The sequence below is a fragment of the Rhinatrema bivittatum genome, chromosome 10 (genome assembly GCF_901001135.1).
Source record: "Rhinatrema bivittatum chromosome 10, aRhiBiv1.1, whole genome shotgun sequence".
Lineage (NCBI taxonomy): Eukaryota > Metazoa > Chordata > Amphibia > Gymnophiona > Rhinatrematidae > Rhinatrema > Rhinatrema bivittatum.
In genome coordinates this window covers 76833661-76858982 of record NC_042624.1, presented here as the reverse complement: position 1 = coordinate 76858982, position 25322 = coordinate 76833661, and the positions used below count along the sequence as shown (strand labels likewise).

The following is a 25322-nucleotide window of genomic DNA, read 5'->3' as shown; positions in this document are numbered from 1 at the left end:
TTAAAGGAAAGGAAATTATCAGGTAAGTAGTAATTTCTCTGTGTGTAGCCTGCCTGACTACATGAACACCTGGATTTCTGCTAGGACTTCTAGTTGTTACTGTATTTGCAGTCTAACAGACTGCTCTGTCTAGGAGTGCTTTGTATGTTTTCTGCCAGGGTTCCTCTACAGCACATCACAATGCACAAAGGTGAGCAGGAACATGAACAGATCTTAAGAATACATCCTTATTTGAAATGATACAAAGCAGTAATGACACATGGAAGAAGATGCCCTGCACAATCCATGCTGTGTTTTTCTTGTTGGTTAGTCTGGGGGGAGGGATATGGGATTCTTTACCATCTATGGTGTGGATCTATTTGTCATCCCTGCTCATCATCTCAATTGGATGTCAGGAAGTGGATAGTCCCAGTTCCTGAAAAGGACACGTTCTGGAGGAAAAGTCCATAAACGATTACTAAGGTGGACTTGGGGAAATTCCACGGATTATCCCAGGGATAAGCAGTATGGAATCTATTTACCTTTTGGGATCCTACCACGTACTTGTGTCCTGGATTGGCCACTGTTGGGTAAAGGATACTGGGCTTGATGGACCTTTGGTCTGAGCCAGTATGGCAAATCTTGTGTTCTCACGAAAGACAACACATGAATTGAAAGGAGGCTTGTCTTCATTTTAAACGTACTCTTGTTGGCTTCCCTGGGGAGCTGCAGCTTGTGTCGGCCACCTTTCAGGATCCCTGGACCCTTGCTACAGCTCGTGGGGACATCCTGTGCACATTCTGAGCTGTGGAAAAGATTTGGAGGGAAATTCTCATAGCGTCTGAAAATGACCTTGCCTCCGTGCTGATGAAAGTGCACAGGCAGTTTCACAGGGTACCTGCTTTTATCCCGGGGGGTGGCGAGGGAGCACATTCCAAGGGACAGGCAGGGATGATGAGCAACACAAGGGGGTGAAGTCATTCGACAACGTTGCCGCAGCGCGTTTTCACAGCTCACTGGGGAAGCCTAGAAAACTCTTCTGGGAACACACCCTCCTTTTAAGCGTATGACTTTCTCTTCTGTAACCAGGACTCCCAAATAGTGGTGGACTCGTTTAAATCCGGCTTCGAGCCCCCTGGAGACTTTCCCTTTGAAGATTACAGCCAGCACATCTACCGAGCGGTATCGGATGGAACCATCAGTACCCCAAAACAGGAAGGCGTGAGAGGCGACCCCAAAACCACTGTGGGCAAGGCCAAAGGCAAGCTCTGGCTTTTTGGGAAGAAACCAAAGGTAAAGCTTATTGACGTCTCTGCCCTACCACTTACAGCGTACTTAAGGCTCTTAAGTGATGCACTCTGTCAGAAACTCGTTTAACAGACATTGTTCCTGTACAGTGCCAGCTGATAACAGATGCTTTCAGAAATCATTAAGTTCTGCAGGATTAATTGATATTACATTTAAATTGTTCTGACTTTGATTTGAGTAAATAGTAAAACGACATAATGAAATATGAGGAAATCCATTTGTCTGAATACAGCACGGACAGATGGTTTCAGAATTGCTGTCGATTTCCCTGCGAGTGATCGCATTCTGTCCTGTCCTAGACTTTTCACTCTAATTGGCATTCTTTTTCCAGACATTTTGTGCACAATCATTTTTTTGAAGAGGTTACTAATGTTATTACTGACCACTAGGATGAATAATTAAATCATTAAGACTGGAAACATTAAACACAATATCTAGTATTTTAAAAAGAGACTTGACTTGATGAAACCAATGATAAACTTCCATAAAATGGTTTGAAGAAACAATGCCAAGAGAGCTTTGTACTGTAGAGACCTTCATTTTCATTTTTTATTGTTCATTACTTTTCCCGGGAATTTATCAGGGTTTATTATAATAAGAACAAAAACTGGAGAAAATCAGTTGGGGAAAAAAAATGACTCCTTTTTCCGGGTAAATATCTGAGTTCATTTTGTTGGACAAAAGCCAGGACAATAAAATATGAAGCAGCATCCCCATTTCTTTTCCCCTTCCCTGCCTAGCATGTCCCTCCCTCCCTGCTGAGAATCTCCCTCTCCTCCCCCCCACCCTCCGCACTGCACCAGCTTCTGTCCTTACTGGTGGTGGCTCCAGGCGTGTCCTCTCTCCCACGGCAGCAGCTTCCTGAGACTCCTGCGCTCTGCAGCTCTGCCCCTCTGCTTTTGTCCACAGCCCAGGGAGTTTTCCAGGACAGGGCCTGCTTCAAATGCATTTCATGGCACTACACGGCAGGCGCTTTGGCGGATCAGGGGGTGAGGAGGTGGGCCTTGAAACACGGCATGCGCATTGGCCCGCACTGGCTTCCAGCAGTGGCTGGAGACCCTAAATCACCGCATTTGCAGCTCTGGAGCGGCTTTTGAATCAGCCTAAAATCAGGGTGAACGTTGATTTAAACTGGTTGTCACCTTTGGAGAAATCTGGAAATTGATGGGTAAAAATCAGTTTAAACTGAAAAGAAAGGACCCTGTTTGTACTGTAGTAACTGGGGGAGGGGAGGACAGGGAGGAGCAATGGGTTATTGCTAAGGGACTTGGTAAATCCCTAGGTACCTTCTATTTTAATTTACTAATTATGTGCTTGTATTATATACGTAGTATAGGTCAGGTTACATTTACTCTCCGTTCCTTGTAAGTAACATTTGCTGTTTGGGATTAATTTGCCTTTTTAGCAACCGGAGAACAGGTCATAGATCAGGAATCTGGTCTTAAGAACCTGAGGCTTTTATACTGAGTCATCTGAAGTGAAGCTGAAGGAACTGTTTTCTATTTCTTATTAAAATTACCTCACAGCCTTTCGGGAAACCGTTCCCTAGTCTTCTTACTGGTTGTGCTAGTAGACCTTGCAGCCAACAGTTCCTATAAAAATGTTAAGCATTATTTTCAAAGGTTAGACATTGGCTTTGCACGTGCAGAGTCTGTGCGAGTATTAATGTGTCAGGCCAGGCTCCTGTTCTCTTTTCCCTTTGCTTTCACATCTCTTTACCAAATTCTTTTTGGGAAATATGAAAGGAACTTTAAATACTCCTTGAGAAGAACCAGCACCTTATGAGGTTGATGTGGAGGGAGGGGTTGGAATTAAGAAGCAGGTGACTGAAAAATTGATTTAGAGGAAGTGGATTAAAGCAGTGCTGCAGTAGAGTCCTCTAGCCTGGGATTAATCCAGACGGTTGGTGGCACTGTTATACAGCGCTGTGTTCCCTTGGCGGTTACCCACCCTTTGTCCCTTTCTTTTCCGTGCATCTCTCGGCTGCTTTTACCCTGCTACCCCATGCTAAGACTCAGCAGAGAGAGCAGCTCGCAAAGTGCATCGACCACAATGACGTCCGAGGGGGGTTTTACTGCAGCAGCAATTTCTAGATTTTGCTTGTCGTCGTCTTGCTTGATTCCTAGCTGTGCTGCTGCTTTTCCTTATCTTTGTCTTCTATCCAGTATTTTATTTTATGTGCACATGTTTTTTCGGGGGGTGGGAGGGATATGCGTTTCATGATAGCTGCACCACCTGCTAAGGAAAGATCTTCAGTGGCTTTTGACGTATTCCTGTTTTACTCAGATCAACAGGTTTCCTGCTTGGGGGTTTGGATGACCTTCAGCACAGCAGCACCAGAGTTTCCATAATTTAGGGGGGGGGGTGGGCAGCCTTCAGCACAATTTACTCGGGGCTGTCTGAAGGGTGCTCTCCTCTGCTTGGCTGATGGTCCACGTGGGCTTGCACGGCACACATGCTTTTAGCTCGGGGGAAGTCAAACAGTCCGCATGCATTTTGATTTTCAGAAGTACACGTGCTCTCCTGTGCCCGCTAACAGCAGATGCATCGCACACGAGCGCTGTGAGCATGCATGTGGCTTACGGCTGCCCCATTTCCCAAAGGGAAACAACGCAGATGGTGCAGACGGGGCCAGAAGTGCCCACGAATACTGCAAACACCACCAGTGTCTTGATAATGAAATTTTAAAAAAAATGGAGGACGATGAGATGAAATGTGAGAGAGAGACTGCACGTAAAGATGGCTTTAGCTCTCCTTAAAGAGGCACACCATGTAGAAAATTGCTTTGGTTGTCTTATTAAAGCTCCTGAAATTTAAGCAACTGTTTCTTTGTCTTGTCCTTAAAATAATGAAAGATGTGGAAACAGCAGGGTTTTTTGTTTTTTTTTCCTTTTATTTAAAATTTTTTATTATCCAGTAGATTGTAAAGCTTACAAACAGTAGATCAAATAGAGATGAGAACAGCAGTGCAAAACATATAGGCAAATACAGAACTTTAGTTTTGCCTGCTAAGAATAAAATACATAACACTGCACCCACGCCAGCGAGCCAGCCAGGCCTGTGCAGTGCAGTGCGTCTGCTCCTTTGTCTTCTGGCAGAGAAGTGAGGCGGAGCCAGGCAGGCCTGCAGCTGTGGCTCTTGGTGGCTGGGAGCCCCTATTACTTTTTCAATACTGCAGACAGTTTTTAGTTTTTTAATGACTTTCTCTAACTTTTCATTTTTGTTTTGGACCAAAGTGAAACAAAGCAGCACCACTAGCAAAGAGACTGACTGCTATCCTTTTGTTGGGGATATTTTTTAAATTCTTGGCCAGATACTATTTTTCGGAGTCGTTCTCACCATTCTGAGTGTAAGGAAACTGGGGCACTGCTGTGTTGATCTGTATCAAATGTCCAGGAAGGCTTTGGATCAGTTGGTACATACAAAGCATGCTTACAGCATGACTGTGTGAAGAATGGACATCTTACGAACAGTGAGTGTTGGTCATAATGAAAGGTGATTAATATATAGGGGGAAAAAAAGCTGATCTATCCATTGATATAAGTCAACCTGTAAAACTAATGTGGATAAATATCTAAGTGTATTATAGAGGCATGAGACAGAACTTGAGAGATTAAAAAAGAGTGATGCGAAGATCTGGATGACACAGGCCTTTTTTCAAACTGAACTCTGCACGTTACGTGCAGGAGACCGTGTGTAATGGTAAATGGAGCCTACTCTGAAGAGAGAGCCGTGTTAAGTGGCGTGCCACTGGGATCGGTTTTGGGACTGGTTCTGTTCGATATCTTTGTGAGTGACATTGCGGAAGGGATAGAAGGTAAAGTTTATCTATTTTTGGATGACATCCACTCTGTTGCAGATCTTGGTATTTGCCTGAAGGAGTAGAGAGAATGAAAAGTGATTTAAGAAAGCTTGAACACTGGTCGAAGACTTGGCAGCTGGGATTTAACGCCAAGAAGTGCAGAGCATGCATCTGGGGTGCAGTAATTCAAAAGAGCTGTATGTGATGGGGGGTGAAAGTTGAATATGCAGGGACTGGGAGAGGGACCTAGGGTTGATCGTGTCTGGCAATCTGAAGGTGGTGAAGCAATGTGACGAACGATAGCTAAAGCAGAAGAATGCTGGGCTGCACTGAGAGAGGAATAACCAATAAGAAAATGGAGGTGGTGATGCCTTTGTACAGGTCCTTGGTGAGGCCTCACCTGGAGTACTGTGTTCAGTACTGGAGCCCGTATCTCAAAAGGGATAGAGACAGGTTGGAGGCGGTCCAGAGAAGGGCCACCAAAATGGTGTGGGGTCTGTTCGGGAAGACTTATGAGGATAAGCTGAAGGATCTGAATATGTACACCCTGGAAGAAAGGAGGTGCAGAAAAGATACAGACCTTCAAATAACCTGAAATGTTTTAATGATGCATGAACTTTGAACTTTTGCCATTGGAAAGCAGAAAAAAATGCTTTTCTGTTCACCCAAAAATTAAAAAAAAATGTAAAATAAAAAAAAAAAAAGTTGTAAATGTGCCTGCGGCCCGCGGGTCGGAAGACGGACGCTTAATTATGCAGGCGTCCGTCTTCCGAACCCGTGGCTGTCAGCGGGCTCGAGAACCGCCGCCGGAAAAATTGAGCATCGGCTGTCAAACCCGCTGACAGCCGCCGCTCCTGTCAAAATGAAGGCGCTAGGGACGCGCTAGTGTCCCTAGCGCCTCTTTTTACCATGGGCCCTCATTTGCATCTTTTTCCCCCCTGAATCGCGCACACAGGAGAGTGGCCTGTGTGCTCTCCCGCGACTTTTACTGAATCGGCCTGTATGTGCATCTAAGAGGCAAAAAACAATAGCAATGTCTTAAAATCAGTAATCCTCAGTTGTGACTTCTGTGCCACTCTTGCCGTGAAACCGTTCTCTGGCTTGCTTATTGCCCCGACTTCTCGCACGGAGCTTTATGCTGGGCTTTCTGAGAGCTCAGACTGATGCTGTTAAAAAAAAAACAACCCCATTCCCAGCTTCTGGCTCACATGCATCCTTTTCACTTTATTTCAATATTAGCCGCCGTTCCCCGCCCCTCTCCTCTTCTTCCTCCTGTGCATGCAGTATTCCCTGTGGGTCCCAGTCACCCGCACCCTGCAGCGAGTTGCTGCATTCTCTCCCGAGTGAGGGGAAAGTGTGGGACGCCCCCGGATCCCCCTCGTTAGAGCCAGCAAAAGAGGGGGTGAGTTTCTAAACGCAGGTTGGAGAAATGCATGCTGGGTGAATCCCGCGCCTGCAGGGGCTGTGGATTTGCTTGGTGCAGTCCGTTCTTGTTTGTGAAGTCTATAGTTATACTACTTTCTTTCGAGTCGTGCTTGAGGTTTCTCAGCCGTGATGTCCAGCTGCCTTACCAGGCAGCCCCTGCCCTCTCTGTAATGTTTACATTATGTCTGTATGTAAGTTGTTGTTTCATATAAGGTTTAGATGTATTCTCTGTGACCCGCCTAGCATGAGAATGCTAATAATATAGGCGGGCCAGAAGTATTTTAAATGAATAAATAAGATAAATGACCTGATTGCTGCTGTGTGGTGGTACAGAGAGTGCAATATTATGTCCTTTTTTTTTTTTTTAATGGTTTCGGGAATGCTGTGGCAGGACAGAGCGAGCATAGTTCCTGGCTCCCCCTTAAACTGGAAACGATGCCTCTTCATAGCATTGTAGCAAAGGACCTTGCTTTGGCAGTACTGACATTTTTCTTTTTAATTTAAAAAGGGAAAAATGGACCTGCTCCTGTAATAAGCTCTGTTCACAGATGTTTCATGCCATTATTGATTTCCTGTAAATTATTTTAATTTTCGTAATGGAAGTGGACAATATATCACTTCAGTTTCGTCTCCCCTGTGGGGAGTTTTTGGGAACTGTGGCCTTTACAATAATTAAACGTTAGGGAATACATGCTGTTTTCTTCCTGTATTCATCAGATATGTGTTCATTGTGCCACGGTCTGTGTAACTGCAAGTTGTTTGTAGGACAGTCAGTTTAAACTATTCAGCAATATGATTTATAATAATGGGCAAATACGCTTTCTGCCAAACAGTTAGTGTGGAGTAAACAGGGTCACTCCGGATAGTAAGGTGTGAAACCAAAACTTTAAGCTGCTCCAAATAATCTTAAGTAGAAGTAATTAAATCTTCGAAAAGCAAAGTTTATTTTAAGCGCCAAACAATTTTTCAAGAAAATGCAGTCCCTTTCTGCCATTGTTTCAAAGAACACTTTGAAGCATGTCGTCAAGGGGCTTCAGCAGGGATTTTGTGTAACACAACGACAGCACTTATCATTTTTGTGGCACTACTAGAATTATGCAGCCGTCACTGCTGTCTCACAAGTTATCCAGCACAATCTGAGTGGGTCCTTCAGGCCGCAGGAGATAGTCTCTTGCCTGGGATCGCAAAGAGTCATCGGTGAGGGAAGGGGGATCTGAACCCTGGTTTTCCCGGCTCTCGGCCCATTGCTCCAATCACTAGACCACGCCTCCTTATTCAAACTTAGGGGCTGTGTACTAAAGAATTCTCTTCCATCTTGGGTCTATTGGAAAAAGGGCTAGCACACAGGCCCCCCCTCTCGTTGCATCTAGTATCTTTGTGTGAGAATCATCAGAATTGGATCAAGGTCATGTCCTGAGAATCCTCAACCACCGTAAGATGGAGGGCTGGTTAAGTTTCCATCCTTTGCTTTCTCTCTGCTCCCATTTCTTCATTGTCCCAACCATTGGTAAGGATGAAAGTTGGTACTTTACACAGAGTTAACACTTTAATATATTTTTAAATTAAACCCCAGCTTGTAAACCAGTTGTTTTCTGTCACTTGCAGTTATTAAACTTGGTCAAACATGGCATTTGATCAGCAAAATTTAATTTAAATCATTGGCGTTCTTGCTGTTTTTCCAGATGTGTTAGGTAAAACACAAACATTCATCTTTGGTAGTTATAACTGCTGTGCGGTGTTATTGTGCAGACTCTTTCTCTTTTGCTTTGTTGCATTATAGGGATGTGCATTCATTTTAAACAGATGTGCCAAATAGAACAAATGAGTCCATTTTCGGTTTGTACGAATGATCCAAATTGAAAATTAGCCTCAGATGAACATACCTGAAAATATTAGGGTATTTTCATATTTAAAAAAAAATATTAGGGTATTTTCATATTTAAAAAATAAATAAATAACAACACCTTGCACTTGGACAAGTGCAAGGTGTTGCACATAGGGAAAAATAACCCTTGCTGTAGTTACACGATGTTAGGTTCCATATTAGGAGCCTACCACCCCAGGAAAAGATCTAGGCATCATAGTGGATAATACTTTAAAATCATCGGCTCAGTGTGCTGCAGCAGTCAAAAAAGCAAACAAAATGTTAGGAATTATTAGGAAGGGAATGGTTAATAAAACAGAAAATGTCATAATGCCTCTGTATCGCTCCATGGTGAGACAGCACCTTGAATACTGTGTACAACTCTCGCATCTCAAAAAAGATATAGTTGCGATGGAGAAGGTATAGAGAAGGGCAATCAAAATGATAAAGAGAATGGAACAGCTCCTCTATGAGGAAAGGCTGAAGAGGTTAGGGCTGTTCTGCTTGGAGAAGAGACGGCTGAGGGAGGATATGATAGAGATCTTTAAGATCATGAGAGGTCTTGAACGAGTAGATGTGACTTGGTTATTTACACTTTCGAAAAATAGAAGGACTAGGGGGCATTCCATGAAGTTAGCAAGTAGCACATTTAAGACTAATCGGAAAAATTATTTTTCACTAAACGCACAATAAAGCTCTGGAATTTGTTGCCAGAGGATGTGGTTAGTGCAGTTAGTGTAGCTGGGTTCAAAAAAGGTTTGGATAAGTTCTTGGAGGAGAAGTCCATTAGCTGCTATTACTCAAGTTTACTTAGGGAATGGCCACTGCTATTAATTGCATCAGTAGCATGGGATCTTCTCGGTGTTTGGGTACTTGCTAGGTTCTTGTGGCCTGGTTTGGCCTCTGTTGGAAACAGGATGCTGGGCTTGATGGACCCTTGGTCTGACCCAGCATGGCAATTTCTTATGTTCTTAGGGGGCCTCTGGCAGGACCTGGCCTCAGCTTAGTTTCGTCCCCTGGGCCAGGTCCAATGCAGGGGGTCTGGCTGAGGCTGAGTCTTGTTGTGGAGGCCAGGGCCTAGGCCAGGGTCTCGTCACCAATGCCCAGGCCCAATGCTGGGTCCTGTTGCCAGAACCCAGGCTTAGGCTAGGCCCAGGAGCAGGCCTTCTGGTGTCTTCTTTCTTGATTCAGCAACTAAAAATGACATTCTCCATGTAGAAAGTGTCATTGTCAGTCACCGGATCAAGAAAGAAGACGCCGGAAGGCCTGGTCCTTGACTAATGGGACCCGGCCATAGCATCGGGTCTAGGACCTGGGCCTAGGTGGCTGGGACCTGGCCTTATGCGTAGGCATTGGACTGGGCCTTGGCAAAGCCTTAGCGATGTACCCTCAGGCTATGTCCTGCTGTCTGGCCTAGGCCGTGGCCCCTTTTTTTCTTTTACATTTATTTATTTATTTTTAGTTTTTATATACCGATCTTCCTGCATTAGATACAAATCAAACCGGTTTACATGGAACAAATAAACTGCCTGTAGGGCGATACATGGAACCAAGAACATACAGTATAATAAACTGGTCAACTTATTTATAGGTTTAACTGACCCATAAAAACAGTTTGAATTACTTAGTAATGTAATATATGATAACACATAAATATATATATATGTATATATATATATATATATACATATATATATATATATATATACATATACACACATATAAAATAAAAAATATATACACATAAATTCATGCATGACACACACTACACATATTTCTAGTTATGGAGTGATTAAAGGAGTAAAAGACATTAAAGTCAATGGGGCCTTCCCCTATTGACTTTAATGTAAAATGAAAAAGTGAATGCAATGAAAAAAACATCTTTTCATTTCAGATGAAATTGATAAATGACGTTGACTTACAAAACAAATTAACAAACCAAAATGATTTTTTAGACCCTGCACATCCCTATTTCATTATTACTTTAAAATGTTTATAATTCTTAGTTCTGCCTTATCTGACAGCATTGATGCGCACTTCTAATCAAGCAATAGCAACTGAGTTACTTTATGGGGGGACTGTTCAGAAGGTTTCCGCGTGTAGTTGGAAGTTACACATGTAAGTAGCACGTATGTCCACAAGTAGTATTTTCTAAAAGCCTGAAGTGTGCGCGTACTGGCAGTGCTGTGTGTAAATGTAAACCTAAAAGGGGCAGTTTAGAGGCAGGGTTTAATATTTAGTGTCCAAGTTCGTATTTTTTTAAGCGGTAGATTCACATTCATTACTGAACGTATACGCACGCTTTCAGACTTATTTTTTATTTATTTATTTATTTATTTATTTATTTGTTTGTTTGTTTTTATATACCGACATTCACCCGAGAGTATCACATCGGTTTACAAGAAATTTAGTGAGATGGTGTGATTACAGGTCATACTGTCTTTATATTGAGGCATTATAAATTACAAATTAAGTTGCAGAGGTGGAATCACACTTATTTATTTATTTATTTAAGACATTTCTATACCGTTTTATTAGCCATATTACTGTTCAAAGCGGTTTACAATAATGACATAACATAAGAGTATAATTAAAATAACCAAAAACCAAAGAAATAAAAAATAAATAAAATAAAAATAAAACAAAAATTGGTCTTTTGTGCTTGCCTTCCGGCCCGGTTTTGTTGAGGATAAAATTTAAGGTTGTGATGATTGTACATAAAGCACCGTTGTGCCTTAATTCAGTCTTCAAGATGTTATCAACCTGTAGTACGTACTCTTCGATCAAATAGCAAATAGAAACTATTAGAGGCAAGAGAGAAGGCATCCTCGCTGGCTGGTCTCAGTTTATGGCATACACCACCCACACAGTTTTGTTATACATCATGCTACAAGCTTTTTAAGAAGTATCTAAAAACATATTTTTTCAAAGAGGCTCTCATGAGATAGCTGTACAGAAATTCTTTAGGATAAAAATGAAAGTTGTCACTGTTGGTATGATCTTGGTTGCTGCTATGGCTGATATCTTGTGATGTTGATTTTAGTTATGGATGTTCTCTTTGTAAGTCGCTTTGAATGTAGGACAATGCGAGTAATAAATATTAATTTCTGAATTTTTAGGGTGGGAGTAGGGGGTTGAGGATCTAGGTGAATTGGTGGAGTATATGCGTATTTTATAAAATAGCTGCCTTTGCACGGAAACTGCAGTAAATACACATGGTGCAAATGCACATGGTGCAATTATTTTTTGCGCAAAATATGTGCATGTACTTTTGTAAAATACGAATTGCAAGTATTATGCGCTCTCCATTAAAATAAAATGTGCGCACAATGACACGTACCTGCATAATATGGGGCCAGAGAGATCCTGTATTTTACAAACTGTGCACCTTCTGCCTCACAGTTTATAAAATACAGGCAAACTTTGTTTGCACATAGTTAAACGTGTATGTGCTGAAAATTACCCTCTGTATGAAAACAGGTCACATTATAAAGTTCTTTGAAATCTTGTATTGTCCCATGTACGACAGTTTGCCTGTCTTACTTTTTTAGCCCAGCAGTTTTCTCCTTCCAGTTCAGTTGGCTCTGGCCTCTGTTGGCCTCTGGTGCCATGAGCCTTTGTGCTCTCTCGCTCTCTCTCTTTTTATATCCCTTCCCGGCTCACCCAGCCCAGCCATTGTGGTCAGTCTTCAGTTAGGGGCCACACACCGCAGCTCCCTCCAGGACCTGGGGCCTGTGCTCTCTAAGTCTGGCCACTAAGTGGCGCTGTTGAGCAGTGGCTGAGATTCCCTGTCTCCAGGGACTGTGAACGCTGCCTCTGCAGCATCTCTGCCCGGTTCTGGAAACAGATGCTGGGCCTAGAAATCAAACCCAGGTCCTCCATAGGGCAGTGCACAGAACTTGCTACTGGACTGCTCCGGTCTCTATTCTTTTTTTAATTTGTATGTTTTTAACAATTTTTTAATTGTAAGTTTTTAACATAAGATAAACAAAATTTTGGGTTATTTAATTGATTTTGTAAGAAAGAAAATGACACTTAAGTGGGAGCAAAGCTGAGGTTGCCATTTGGTTTAATACTCTTTAGGAAATCTTGAAATTTTTATTTGGATCAAGAGTTGTTAAGATCACATTGTTTTTCTTTCTCTGCTTTGCTCTTCATTACAGATCACAGATGTCTCAAACTAAAAGCACAGCAGATGATAAATTCCAGTTGCTGTACGCTTGAGTTTATCTGAATAAATTACTTGTCAGCAATATCTGAGCTAAAATTAGTAGGAATATAGATTTGTTGTTTTTTTCATTAATTATGAGATCCATAAATTACCAATGACATTGTGCCTGTGGAGGAGATGTGAATGTGCCGACCACCAATGAGTTTTCCACTTGCACTAAATGGATATTTGTCCACAATTGTAGCCACATTGCTTATTCACAAAATATATTTTGTTTAATGCCCTTTTCTGCTAACTGGAATGCTATTAAAAAAAATAATATAGTATACCAGAAGTATTTCTGTTGAGGAAAATGCTTTCCCTTCCACTATGGTTACTTCTGAGTAATTTATCATTTCTTTCTGTTTCAAATAAACTGTTCAGTGGTCTTTGAAGATGGTAAGCACTGTGTGCTAATCAGTCTACTTATGTTTAAAAACGAAAAAAAAAAAAACAGCATGGAAACATTTGCTTGAAATCTGTTTGTCTTTCATGTTATCAACGTTTGGTGACTTGTGTGTGAATTTCAGTGCTCATAAAAGTGAGGGACGGGTAGCACTGGTTCCACCTGGGCTGGTTGAGTGGGTAGGTGCTATTACAACTTCCCCACCTTCTGTGTTGGCCAGTGACACCAAGTGCTGTCCCAGACTGCCAGACTCTGTGGTGGAAATTGCAGACTTTTCTCATGCAAAGACTGGAGAGTGGCCAACGTAATGGCCATTTTTTAAAAGGGCTACAGGGGTGATCCAGGAAACTACAGACTAGTGAGCCTGACGTTGGTGCCGAGCAAAATGGTAGAAGCTATTCTGGAGAACAAAATTAATGACCATCAGGAAGAGTCAACATGGATTTAGCAAAGGGAAATCTTGCCTTATAAATCTGTTTTTTTCGGCGGGGTTAACAAGCATGCTGACAAGGGTGAATCAGTTAATATAATGTATGTAGATTTTCAGAAGATATTTGATAAAGTCCCTTATGAGAGACTCATCAGAAAATTTAAGTCATGGGATAGGAGGCAATGTCCTATTACAGATTGGTAATTGACTAAAAGGTAGGAAACTGAGAGTAGGACTAAATGGTCTTTTCTATCAATGCTGTAAATAGTGGAGTGCCACAGGGATGTGTACTCTACATATCTTTATAAATAATCTGGTAAAGGGATTGAGGAATGAGATAATCAAATTTGTTGATGACACAGAATTATTCAGATGTTCGATCATGAGTCTGTTATGACAAATTGCAAGAGGACCTTCCAAGATTGGGTGATTGGATGTCTAAATGATAGATGAAACTTAATGTGGACAAGTGCAAAGAGTTGCATGTAGAGAAGTATAATCAAATCTATAGGAACACGATGCGGGGTTCTACATTAGCCATCACCACCCAGGAAGAGGATCTTGGAGTCATTGTAGACAATACTTTGAAATCCTCTGCCAAGTGTACGGTGGCGATCAAAAAAGCAAATAAAATGTTAGGTGGTATTAGAAAAGGAATGGAGAATAAAACGGAGGATATCATAATACCTCTGTATGGATCCATGGTGTGACCGCATGTTGAGTATTGTGTGCGGTTCTGGTTGCCCCATATTAAAAAGATATAGCGGAACTAGAAAAAGTAGAGAGAAGGGTGACCAACCTGATGAAGGGGAGGGAATGGCGCCTCTATGAGGAAAGGCTAAAGAGATTAGGGCTCTTCAATCTGGGGAAGAGATGGCTGAGAGGAATTGTGATGTCTAAAAAATCTTGAATGGGATAGAACGAGCAAACAGGGAGTGATTATTTACCCTTTCAAATAATACTAGGACTAGGGGAACTCCGTGAAGCTAATAGCTTTTAAAACAATTTGTGGGAAGTGTTGTGATTTTTCATTTGGCGCACAATAAAGCTCTGGAAGTTGATATCAAAGGACATGTTGAAAGCAGTTAGCGTAGCTGCGTTTAAAAAGGGTTTAGACAAGTTCCTGGAAGAAAAGTTCCTAAGCCATTACTAACCAGGTAGATTTGGGAAAAGTCTCTGCTTATCCTCAGTTACGAGCAAGAAGGTTTGGACCTGTTCTTAAGGATCCTGCCAGATACTTGTGACCTGGATTGGCCACTGTCGGAGAGAAGATGCTGGGCTTCATGGACATTTTGGTTTGACCCAGTCTGGCGTTTCTTATGTTCTCAGAGGGTACGAGCATTAATTTAACCGGCTTATTTCATTTGCGACCACCTAAGCTTGGACCTGGGTCTCCAGCCTAGAATATCTAATTTACTACGTTCCTGTTGTCAGCACAACTACTACAAATATTTTTAAACTAAATAAATAGTTGCTACCAGTGAATAGCTGCCCGTATATTGCTTTTTATTTTTTTTACTGCTGCTATAGCTGTTATGTGAGTCTCTGTTTAGTGGACCCTTAGGCCGACCTGCTAGAGACTGGGAAAGGTGGTCACTGTCCCTAATGAATAGCAGGCCGGGAGGCAGATGTTCAGGCAAGATGTAGAGGTGCTCTTCACCCTGGAAGCTGGTACTCCCCCGGGAGAAGCCCATAGGAGCCCAGCCGCTGGGACTTAGGTGGCTTCACCCTTGGAAGCCGAAGCCCCCCCGGGAGGAGCCCGTAGGGGCCCGGCCGCTGGGACTTAGGCGGGTTGTGGATCAGGACAGGTAACTGGAACCAGACTAGGACAGTAGAAATACTGTAAGTGGGCTCGGGTACTGGAACCAGGCAGGAACTGTAGCAGGCAGGCAGGAACCAGGCAGGTACTGTAGCAGGAACGGAGCAACGAAGCAAAGTGAGTCACTCCGGGGCACAGCGCAACAGGAAACCGGGAGGCTAACCTGTTGCAAGGCAAAGACTGGATGGCCGCGGCCGGCTTATCAAGGCCGCGGCGTCTGATGTCAGGAGTTGGGCGGAGTCACCACTGGCGGGAAACGGCCTAGAAAAGCGCCCAAGTGGCGCGCGCATGCGCCTAGGAGCCGGGCGTCCATGAGACACCGCGCAGCTGCCAAACAGGCCGCAAACCAGCCCTCTGGAAGCGGGAGCAGGTCCGGGAGCCCAGAGGTAAGGGCCTGGCCGCGGTGCCCGCTGCCAGAACCGCAACAATAGCGGAGTGAATGAGCACCTACTCAGCGGGGAAACTAACTATACATAGAGGTTTCCTTCTGGGTTTAGTATTTCATTGCCAGCCTGTTCTTTTACTAATTACGGTAATTCATGGAATTCGTTGGACTGCAGTGTCTTCAGCTTTTTACCTGTTTCTGTTGGTTAGGCTAGTTGCCTCTGTAAGGTAAATAACTGAATAATAGTAAAGCACTAAAAAAAACCAAAGCAAACCCCAATGTAGTTTATTACTATATTCAGCGACGCAGTGGCCTCCCTAACCCCCGTTGTCACGTGGTTGACCATGACTTGCCCTTTTTGGTGGGGCCAAGTTGGAAGTTGGGGACTGTATGGAGGAGCAGAGCCTTACTGTGGGCTTTCTTAGCTATTCTCCCAGCCGTCGTCTTCCATCCAGCAAGATCTGATCCTGCTGCTGGGAGAGATTTCTGCCGTCTTCCATCTGCAAAACTGCCGTTCCTGCCCCAACCGGTGGAAGTCACGCGTGGACATCCATCTTCCAGGCTTTCCCTTACGCTGATGATGTATTCCCCATAGACCTACAATTTGCTCAACTCAGTCAAGGTCGTACAAGTCATCTCTGAGCCCCAGTTGCTAATCGACAACGCTTTTGATATTTAAAACGCTTATGGATAAATTTTTAATCGCCGGCGCACGCAAAATCCAGGCAGATACGCGTGTGGCCAGGCCGTGCGCTTGCCGAGCGCATTCTAGAAATGGCCCGGCCACGCGCGTATCTGCCGGTACGCGCAGAAGTGCCAGTGGAGCCAAAAGGGGGCGGGCTGGGACAGCGCGCCAGCTGGTGTGCAGAACTTACTTCTCCGAAGAGGAATTAAGTACTGCAACAACAAAAAAAAAAAGGATAGGTAGGATAGGTTTAGGGGTCGGGGAGGAGAGGGACAAGGGAGGCGGAGTAGGTAGGGTGATAGGGAACTGGGAATAGGCCGATCGTGTCGCAGTGCGTATTTTTTTTTTTTTTTTAAATCACCTCCCCTGTGTACGCCAATACAAAATCGGGCACGCATGTGCATGCAGGTATTGTATTTTATAACATGTGCACAGCGATGTGTGCTGTTATAAAATCAGCGCGCCCATGTGTGAGCGCCTTTTAAAATTTAGTTTTAAGATTCATATTAAAAAATATATATATGTCTTTCCAGTTGGCTATTTACTTCTGGCAACTATTTAACAGTTTAACAAAGCAGGTTTGCAATACCAACATTGTATCTGGACAGAAACACTAGTCGGGTTTGGAAGTCTGGCATGCCATACAGGTCAGAGATGGAAGAATATGGAGAATCTGGGCAGCCCAGATTCACTTACTGGCATCCACAGCCCCATTGGTCCATACAGAGCAGGCGAGGCCACTGTGGCCTGCGGGCCATCTGTCATGCGGCCTGTAGAAGTTAGGAGATAGGGTCAGGCTGAGGAAGAGGAGGAAAAGGCTGGTGAGGAAATGAAAGCAAAAGACCAACCTCCCCTGCACCCCCCTCCACCCCCCCAAAAAAGAGCAAAATAAGCAAAAATTACCTCAAAAAAAGCAGAGCAAAAAAAAACCGAAAGCAAAAACTAATTATATGCAAGAACATATGGGCTCCTAAAAATTTTGACTGGCACCCACGTCTGCTAAATATTTTTCCACCCCGATTCAGGTTACCCTCTCAGTACACGTTGTGCTTCGTATCGCTATTAGCTGTCCTGTTTCTACACACCGTGATGTCAGTGGCCGCAGTTCTCATTTACCTTCCATTTGTAATAGTTTCGGCATCATTCATGTGTCGCCTTTATTCCCATCTAATAGGATGTATCCATTACTGATGCTGAGTTTTCACATTTGCCATAGATATTCAGATACTTTGGCAGCAGCTTCTTTTTTTTGTTTTTGTGATTAAACCCTCGCCTTCCAAGAGTGCTGTGTATGCTCTGTCTACCACCATCGGCTTTGCTTTTCACATTAGCTGGCGTGTAACACAATGCATTGTGACATGAGACTGGTGAAGCATCAGCAAGGGACGGACGTTCACTTTGCTCGTGTCCCTATTGTAGGGTCCTGCACTGGAAGACTTCAGCCACCTGCCACCAGAACAGAGACGGAAGAAATTGCAGCAGAGAATTGATGAACTTAACAGAGAACTACAAAAGGAGATGGACCAAAGGTACGTACTTAATTGTCCACTTTCAACGTGCCAAATGTTTATCTGCTTTTTCCTCCATATTTGTTTGTTTTTCTGGGCTCTGTCCTTGAGAAAAATTCTTTGCCTGCCTGCCTGCCGTGTCACATTGTATATTGAGCATTCAAAAAATATATATGAATTTCTTGTTAAAGAGACATCATAAGGCATGAAAACAAAGACCATCATAACACCCGAAGTAGTGGAGCGAGTATTTCAGCTTCGACGTATGAGATAGGTCAGTCTGCAAAACAATTATAGTCCAGATCATTTTTTTTTTTAATTTTAAAATGCAAATAAAACCGTCACTTCCCTTGGAGATGAGTGCTAGAGTTGCGCCATTTCAATGAAAAACAGCCTTTGTTATTATGCCTTATGATGTCTGTCTAACAAGAAATTCATATATATTTTTTGAATGCTCAATATTGTTTTATTTTCATTAAGTGCATTCATATTTTTGACTCCCTTCTTGTATGTCACATTCTATGCCAATGTGCAAGGCAGTGGTACTGACTTAAGTGCATGTGAAAGCCTCCAAATCTACATAGTAAATTGTCTGCAGTTCCCAGGTGCAGCTTTCCTGTTGGCCAGTTGCTATCAGTCCACAGTGCCAACATTTGAGTTATTTTTATTTCACATTTTCCTACTGTGTAGCCAGATGGAGATGGAGTCAGGTTTCAAAGCTGATGTCACCCTAGATACACCCCTGCAGTGACCTCAGCCCTTCAGTATTTCTCAGTCTCCAGCAGATAGTGGATGTACCTCTCCCTATGGGGATTGCTGTACTTTTTGGAAGGAGAAATTCTACATTTAAATTGGAGAAAAAAATTGAGCCCTTCTCTCATGTGGTGATACTAAAGGTCCCTCCCCCAGTTGAGAATTCCTGAGGCGATTTCCGAGATTCTTCAGTCCCAGCATGGACATTGCTGCTTAAGCAGCTGAAAGGCAGCAGGTGCAGGAAGCCGAGCGTGGCGGTGACAGCCAAAGCCCTCTCCCTCCCGCAGCCAGGGACCATATCTGTACTCAGTCGATAAGCGCTGAGCCCAGGTAAGAAAAAAAAAAAAAGAGAGAGAAGAAGATTTACCTCCAGACTCAGAGACATTTGGAGGCGTTTCGGTAAGACTTCCTCCGTCTCCTTGCTTGGTGCGCCGTACCAATGTCGTTCCTGATCCCATTGGGCTTCTGAGTGGGTTGAGCGGCTCCCCCCAGTGGACTAGGCCTCGCTTTAGGCTTGGTCGGCACACTGTGTGGTAGGCCGTGGCGGCGCCATCTTGTGCGCGTCTTTGTGTATGCCGTATTGCCCTCCATAGAAAGTCGGACGGCGCTGTGTGATAATGTCGCGCACGTACATATGCGTACAACCTACTAAGTGCAGAATACAGGTAAAGTTGGGTGCACCAGGCTGTGGGTGCGCCTCGCTGTGTCCCGCCTAGGTGCCCAAAATCTGTGCACATAAAATTTTAAGTGCGAGTCGACAGAATACACGGTTATCGTTTCCAGTGGCTCCGACAGCCAAGAAACAGAAGTGCCTTTCTCTCTGCGCTTCTTGTCATATTAGGGCTTCACAGTCTGACCAGGATTCCAATTTATGTCAGCAATGTGAGAAAGCCCTGGGAGAGTTTGCCTCCCCAGATTTTGCTAAGCCCAGCGCCTTTCATTCTGAGGTTGGGTTAGTCACAGCCTTAACTGGAAGTATCCTGGATCTGAGTACCCCCGGGACTGGGTTGTCCATGGGAGAGGGAAATTCAGCGACACCTATCCCAGAACCTCCTGGGCTAGGCATGGACCCGGCTGCTTTCTCTTGGGTGGAATTTTTCCAAGGCCTTCAAGCCTTCTAACGGGCACAGTCTGCTACCTCACTTGCCCCTGTCCGGACAGAACCTCAGCCGGTAAGCCCTCCCTCCTATCAACAGACCTCGAGGCATGCCTCACCTCACCAAGGCTATCCCTGGCAGGGACTTGGATGGCACAGACAAAGAGGAGGATATAGATTCCTTGGAAGATGGGGAAATTAGAACCATATCGCACCATGTTAGGGTTTTTCCATAGATGCAAATTGCCGGCCATGGTTTTCTAGACCCTGAAGATGCTGGGAGTTCCTGGGGCGGACTCTATGATGGAACCAAAGAAGAATCCCATTCTGATTTCACTACAGAAAACTTCTTGCTACTTTCCAGTACTGGAAGCCACCCAGGAGTTGATTGACCTGGAATGGGATGCCCCAGAAGCAACTTTTAAAGGTGGACGAGTGTTAGAAGCTCTGTACCCAGTGGATCCGGCAGTGAGAGAGCATTTGCTTTCCCTAAAGTGGATGCGCTGGTCTCTTAGCGAACAACTATCCTAGTGGAGGGAGGAGCGGCCTTAAAGGATGTGCACACTAGACAGTTGGAGTCCATCTTTAAACAGACCTTTGACGCAGTAGTAATGACCTTACAGATTGCTTCTTGTTGACTGTGAGGATTCTAGACAGCTTCTGAAACTTGAGGAATAAACCAAGCCTGTAATTTTGGGATCTGAACCAGGAGAATGGGGTATTGGCTTAATCTGATGTATCAGAACGATCATAACATTCTGGGTCATCTTGATGGTAAATGCTGTGCACTGTTGTGTGGGAGATTTAGGTTTGATTCATAAGCCCAGCTTCTGTCCTGGGCTGGATAAGACTAGGTCTGCTGCAGAAGCAACCGGAGACCCAGACTTTGCATAAGAGCAGCATCTATTGGCCAGCCGTAGGATAACTGTATACCAAGTTGTGGAGGGAGCTATGGTCTTTGGGCCCCAGCTCGAAGATTCTCACTGTGATGGGTGGACCAGATGAATGGAGAGAGGGTTAAAACTGGAAAAAAAAATGGAGTAGTTGCAAATGAAAGCTGATGGCGCCATTGCCTTAGTAAAGATCAGTTTCAATTCAGCTGGATCAGCAACAAATATAAAAAAACAAAAAGAACTAGCTTAAGATTTTCAAGGCTTTCTGTAGCAAAGCAGACAAACATCCGAAGAGAATGAGAAATTCTAGTAGGTCTTCCTTTAGTTGCGACATCAGAGGCACTTAGAGGTCTGAAGCATTCCTTATTTTCCTTGAATCATCTGTCTGAGTAAACAATGCAGTCATCTAAAGAGAGGTCTGTCCTCTTAAGCAAGTCCCACATGAATTCTCTTTCCAAGAAAATTGCTGTGACTCTCGTCATCGAGACTGTACAGCCTGGAGACAAGCCAAAAGATCTTCTGCCTAGCACAGAGGATAATAGTGATAAGATCTTGCTAATACACCCAGCTATAGAAGGCCAGCTAGGATTGCTGCTATTCTCAGAAGATAGTAATGATGGCAGAAAAGGACCAAATGGTCCATCCAGTCTACCCCTCAAGCTTCTTATAGTAGTATCTGCTATGCCGTGCAGGTTACCCCCATGTTTCTCTTAAGGGTAGCAACTGCTGCTCCATGCCATTATCCCCAAGCCTTATGATAACCCATAAAAAATGAACTGCTAGCAACATTTTTACTGGGTGATGAACCTTCCTCAAAATTCAGACAATGCTGCTTGAAGTGCTTTGCTTATGGACTTGGCCGTAGAAGCAGTCCTGTGTTTTTTCCCTTATGTCTGCTTATCAGTTCCCCAGACCGTAAAAGTCAGGCCCTGTGTGGTCATTTGAATAGAATTCTGCTGACCTTCCCCCACGCAGTCAATGCTGGACACTTACTCAAGGATAAGGTGGAATTGTGGATCAAAGCCCCAAATATGACACATGCTATTGTTGGAATAGTACTCAAAAAAATGCAGAGTAATGCATTTAGGATGCAAAATCCCAAGGGAAAGTTACAGTATTGGAGGTGAAATTCTTCTAAGCACAAGGAAGCACGGGATCTGGGAATGATTTGTATCTGATGATGATAAGGTGGCCAAACAGGTGGATAAAGCGATGGTAAAAGATAGAAAGATGCTTGGCTATATAGGGAGAGGAATGGCCAGCAGAAAAAGGGAGGTGATATTGCCCCTGTCTAGGCCCTTGGTTAGACCTCACTTGGAATACTGTGTACAATTCTGGAGACCGCACCTTCAAAAGGATATAAACAGGATGGATTCGGTCCAGTCTTTGTTCTAAAGCATATGGTATAGACTTAAAGATTTAACCATGTAGATCCTGAAGAAAAGGCAAGATAGGGGAGATATGAAAGAGACATTCAAATATCTTAAAAGGCCTCTATCTAAAGGAGACTAGAACAAGAGGTCATGTGATGAGGTTGAAAGGGGTAGACCCAGGAGTAATGTTAGGAAATATTTCTTTACAGAGAAGGTGGTGGATACATGGAACAGCTTCCCAGTAGAGGTGGTGGAGACAAAAACAGTATCTGAATTCAAGAAAGCATGGGATAGATACAGGGGATCTCTAAGGATGTGATGGGAATTATAATGCTATATTAATTGGACAGATGGGCAGACTAGATAGCCATATGAGCTTTTTCTGCCATCATGTCTCTGTTCCTGGAGGAGTTTCTAAAGCAGGGGTGCTCAAACTGGTCCTACAGGCTCCCCTAACCAGTCAGGTTTTCAGAATATCCCTAATGAATATGCATGAGAAATATTTTGCATACACAGGGGGAGGTAGTGCTTGCAAATAAATCTCATGCATATTCATTAGGGATATCCTGAAAATCTGACTGGCTTGGGGGGGGGGGGGGGGTGGAACGGGACGGGACCTGTAGGACCGGTTTGAGCACCCCTGTTCTAAAGGATTTCACTGAAAAGGGAATGAAGACTGTCCTGAAAAGGATCTGTAAAATTTCTGAACTTTTAATGCAGTCTGCTCTGTATTTGGAAGATGTGTGTGTCTAGGGCCCTGTTCTCAGAATGGAGACCATTAGTAAACCTGGAATGGATATAGCCAACCTACCCCTATCCCTATTAGCCATGGGTATGTTGACAAGGTTCTTGGCAGATGCAGTGTACAACTTCCCCCCCCCCCCTCTCTCTCGCAAAAGCTGTGGCCTTTGAAAATTGCTACAATATATGCTATTGAATTGTCAGTAGGCTTAATGGGCTTTTGAAAATTGCTGCAATGGTATGTTACATTTAGAGTTCCCTTTGAAAATGACCCTGTTTAGTTCAGGAGTGACGTTGCAGAGCTACCTCCTAGTCTGAGGAGAATCCATTGTAGTTCTTCTGAATCCTAGACATTGCCTTCTAGAGTTCACCCATGAGAATTCCCTTTGCAAATTGTCCCCCTAAAAAGTGTTACCTGAGATAAACTATAATCTCTTCAGGAAATCCGAGCAGTTGAATATCTCGTATGGTGCTGGTAAGAAAGGTCTACCAGCTTGTGCGCCCTGGGTTAGATTGCGCATCACTGGGCCATGCAGGAAAGTCGCACGGGGCACCTTCCGCTGGAGCCACAGCACTAGGTTGGCGCATGGGGTTGGAACATTACTGGTGGAAACTGAACGCAGGGGTCGTGACAGTTTGTTTTAGCTGGGTGAACCCGTTCTGCACATTATAAGAATTCAAGGTTTTCTCTTTAATCCTCTAAATACATTTGAGTCTCTCTGTGAGAGACTGGAGAAGGCTGTCTATTTTTTTTTTTGCTTCCTTACAGTTGCTTGTAAACCTTTGAGAGAGGTATGAAAGCTGCAAAATGCTACTTGTGCACTAATATTCAGTGCTGCTGAGCTTTACATTTCATAAATGCCCTAGAATGATGCAGAAGGGAAATTAATATAATTATGTTGATGTGACAGTTTGTTTCCTATTTCTAGTTCTAAATATTCACAGCTTTATCTTTATTACAGAGATGCACTGAATAAAATGAAAGATGTGTATGAGAAAAATCCACAGATGGGAGATCCAGGCAGTTTGCAGCCCAAATTAGCTGAGACTATGGGCAACATTGATCGCCTCCGAATGGAAATTCACAAGAACGAGGTTAAAATATCAGATTGTTCCTTGGAAACGCTTTAACTATTATTTATTTACTAGCTTTTATATACCGACGTACGTTGGGAACATCTCATCGGTTTACAAAGAACAAAATTAGCAACAGGCTTTACGGGGAACAAGGAACTGAATGAACAAATAATATTAGGATTATTGCGATTGGGATTTGTTACTAACTTAATACTGCAGGTCTGGGAGTGCTATCTTATTGTAAGATGTATTGCTTTCCCTAAATGTTGTGGTTGCTCCTTATTAAATACCTCATGATTGGTTTAATAAAGCCATAACGAGGAGTAGCAATGGCCCAAGTCACAATTTTTAGGCCCTCCCCACACACACACACGAGGCATCTCCATCCCTACCTGCATAAAAGGATTTACCTTGCGGATTGCCAACATACAGACTTCCTTTCTGCAGATGTGCTTAGGGCAGATGGTTGAATCTGACATTAAGGGGGTACTTTTTTTTTTTTTTTTTTTTTAAGGATTTCTGTGCATAAACTCTGGTTTATGCACCTAAATCGCCTTTCTGAAAATCAAGTGATGGTGGAGGGAGGGGGTGGGGAAGCGTCTGCATGAAACGCAGTTTTCTGTGTACTTTTTCCAGCACTGGCAGTAGGGTTTCTGAGGAGGGGGCGGGGAAAGGATCTCCGTGCATACTGTTTTGATTTTTGAACACGTGCGTGTGAGCATGCGCACTAACACAACCCGGATGTATGCGCCTTAGTCCGCTTTGAAATGCTGGCTTAAAATGTGTGGCCGCTTTGTACCCCGCGGACTAGCCATACGCGGGCTGCTGAGAATTCCCTTCTAGATGTTTAGGTTCATTAGACAAAATTATTCAAAGCTGGGATAAAACAAAAAGTTATGACTGTATGTTAACTTTTAGAAAGATTTGTCTTTCTCCCTAAGAAATATGTCATCACTGTGATAATATAAAAATGTATCTAGAAACAGGCGAAACATGGACTTGTTTAGCCAGCTACGTGCTAAATCTTTGAGAAACTGCATGGATTTAACACATAGCCAACAAGCATGTTGTGAAATTAGTCCATCCCTTAGCCCTCCGTCTTCAGCAAAATACTCAAGGTTCAATATTGAAATGGTTTGTCCGGCTACGCTTGGGACTTAGCCTGATAAACTACAGGTTTTTTAAATTCCCATACTCTGACCACTTTCAATTTATCTTTCTAAGTTGTTCGCCAGATAAAACGTATCCAGTTAACTTGGAAACATTCCAGGGGAGTTCTGGGGTCGAGTTAGTTAGCTGGATCTTCAGAGTTATCCAGATAACTTATCTGGCTAAGTCTGAGAGCAGTCCTGAAGTAAGTTTATCCGGCTATATTCAGTGGAGCCCCTAATCGACAGCGCACCCCTGAATATCTAACTTTAGCCAGATAAACTGTCCAATCGCTGCGCTGCTGAATATGGACCTCATAGTGTCTGTTCATGTTTAAGAGAGAACACTACAGAATTTCTCTAAGTGTGAGTGCTGTCTTCATTAATGTGGCATGAAAGATTATCTCATTCATCAAAGGT

General features: G+C 43.5%; 1 protein-coding gene across 2 annotated transcripts in view; it reads left to right on the top strand.

The window, feature by feature from the left end:
- The window catches only part of FNBP1L (formin binding protein 1 like), a 194076-nt gene that overhangs the window by 157669 nt on the left and 11085 nt on the right, over positions 1-25322 (top strand). For both annotated transcript variants that reach the window (XM_029618045.1, XM_029618044.1), the window contains exons 9-11: positions 1069-1272; positions 17733-17842; positions 23640-23772. In XM_029618045.1, coding sequence (XP_029473905.1) covers positions 1069-1272; positions 17733-17842; positions 23640-23772 — 447 coding nt within the window. The remainder of the gene's footprint in view (positions 1-1068; positions 1273-17732; positions 17843-23639; positions 23773-25322) is intronic.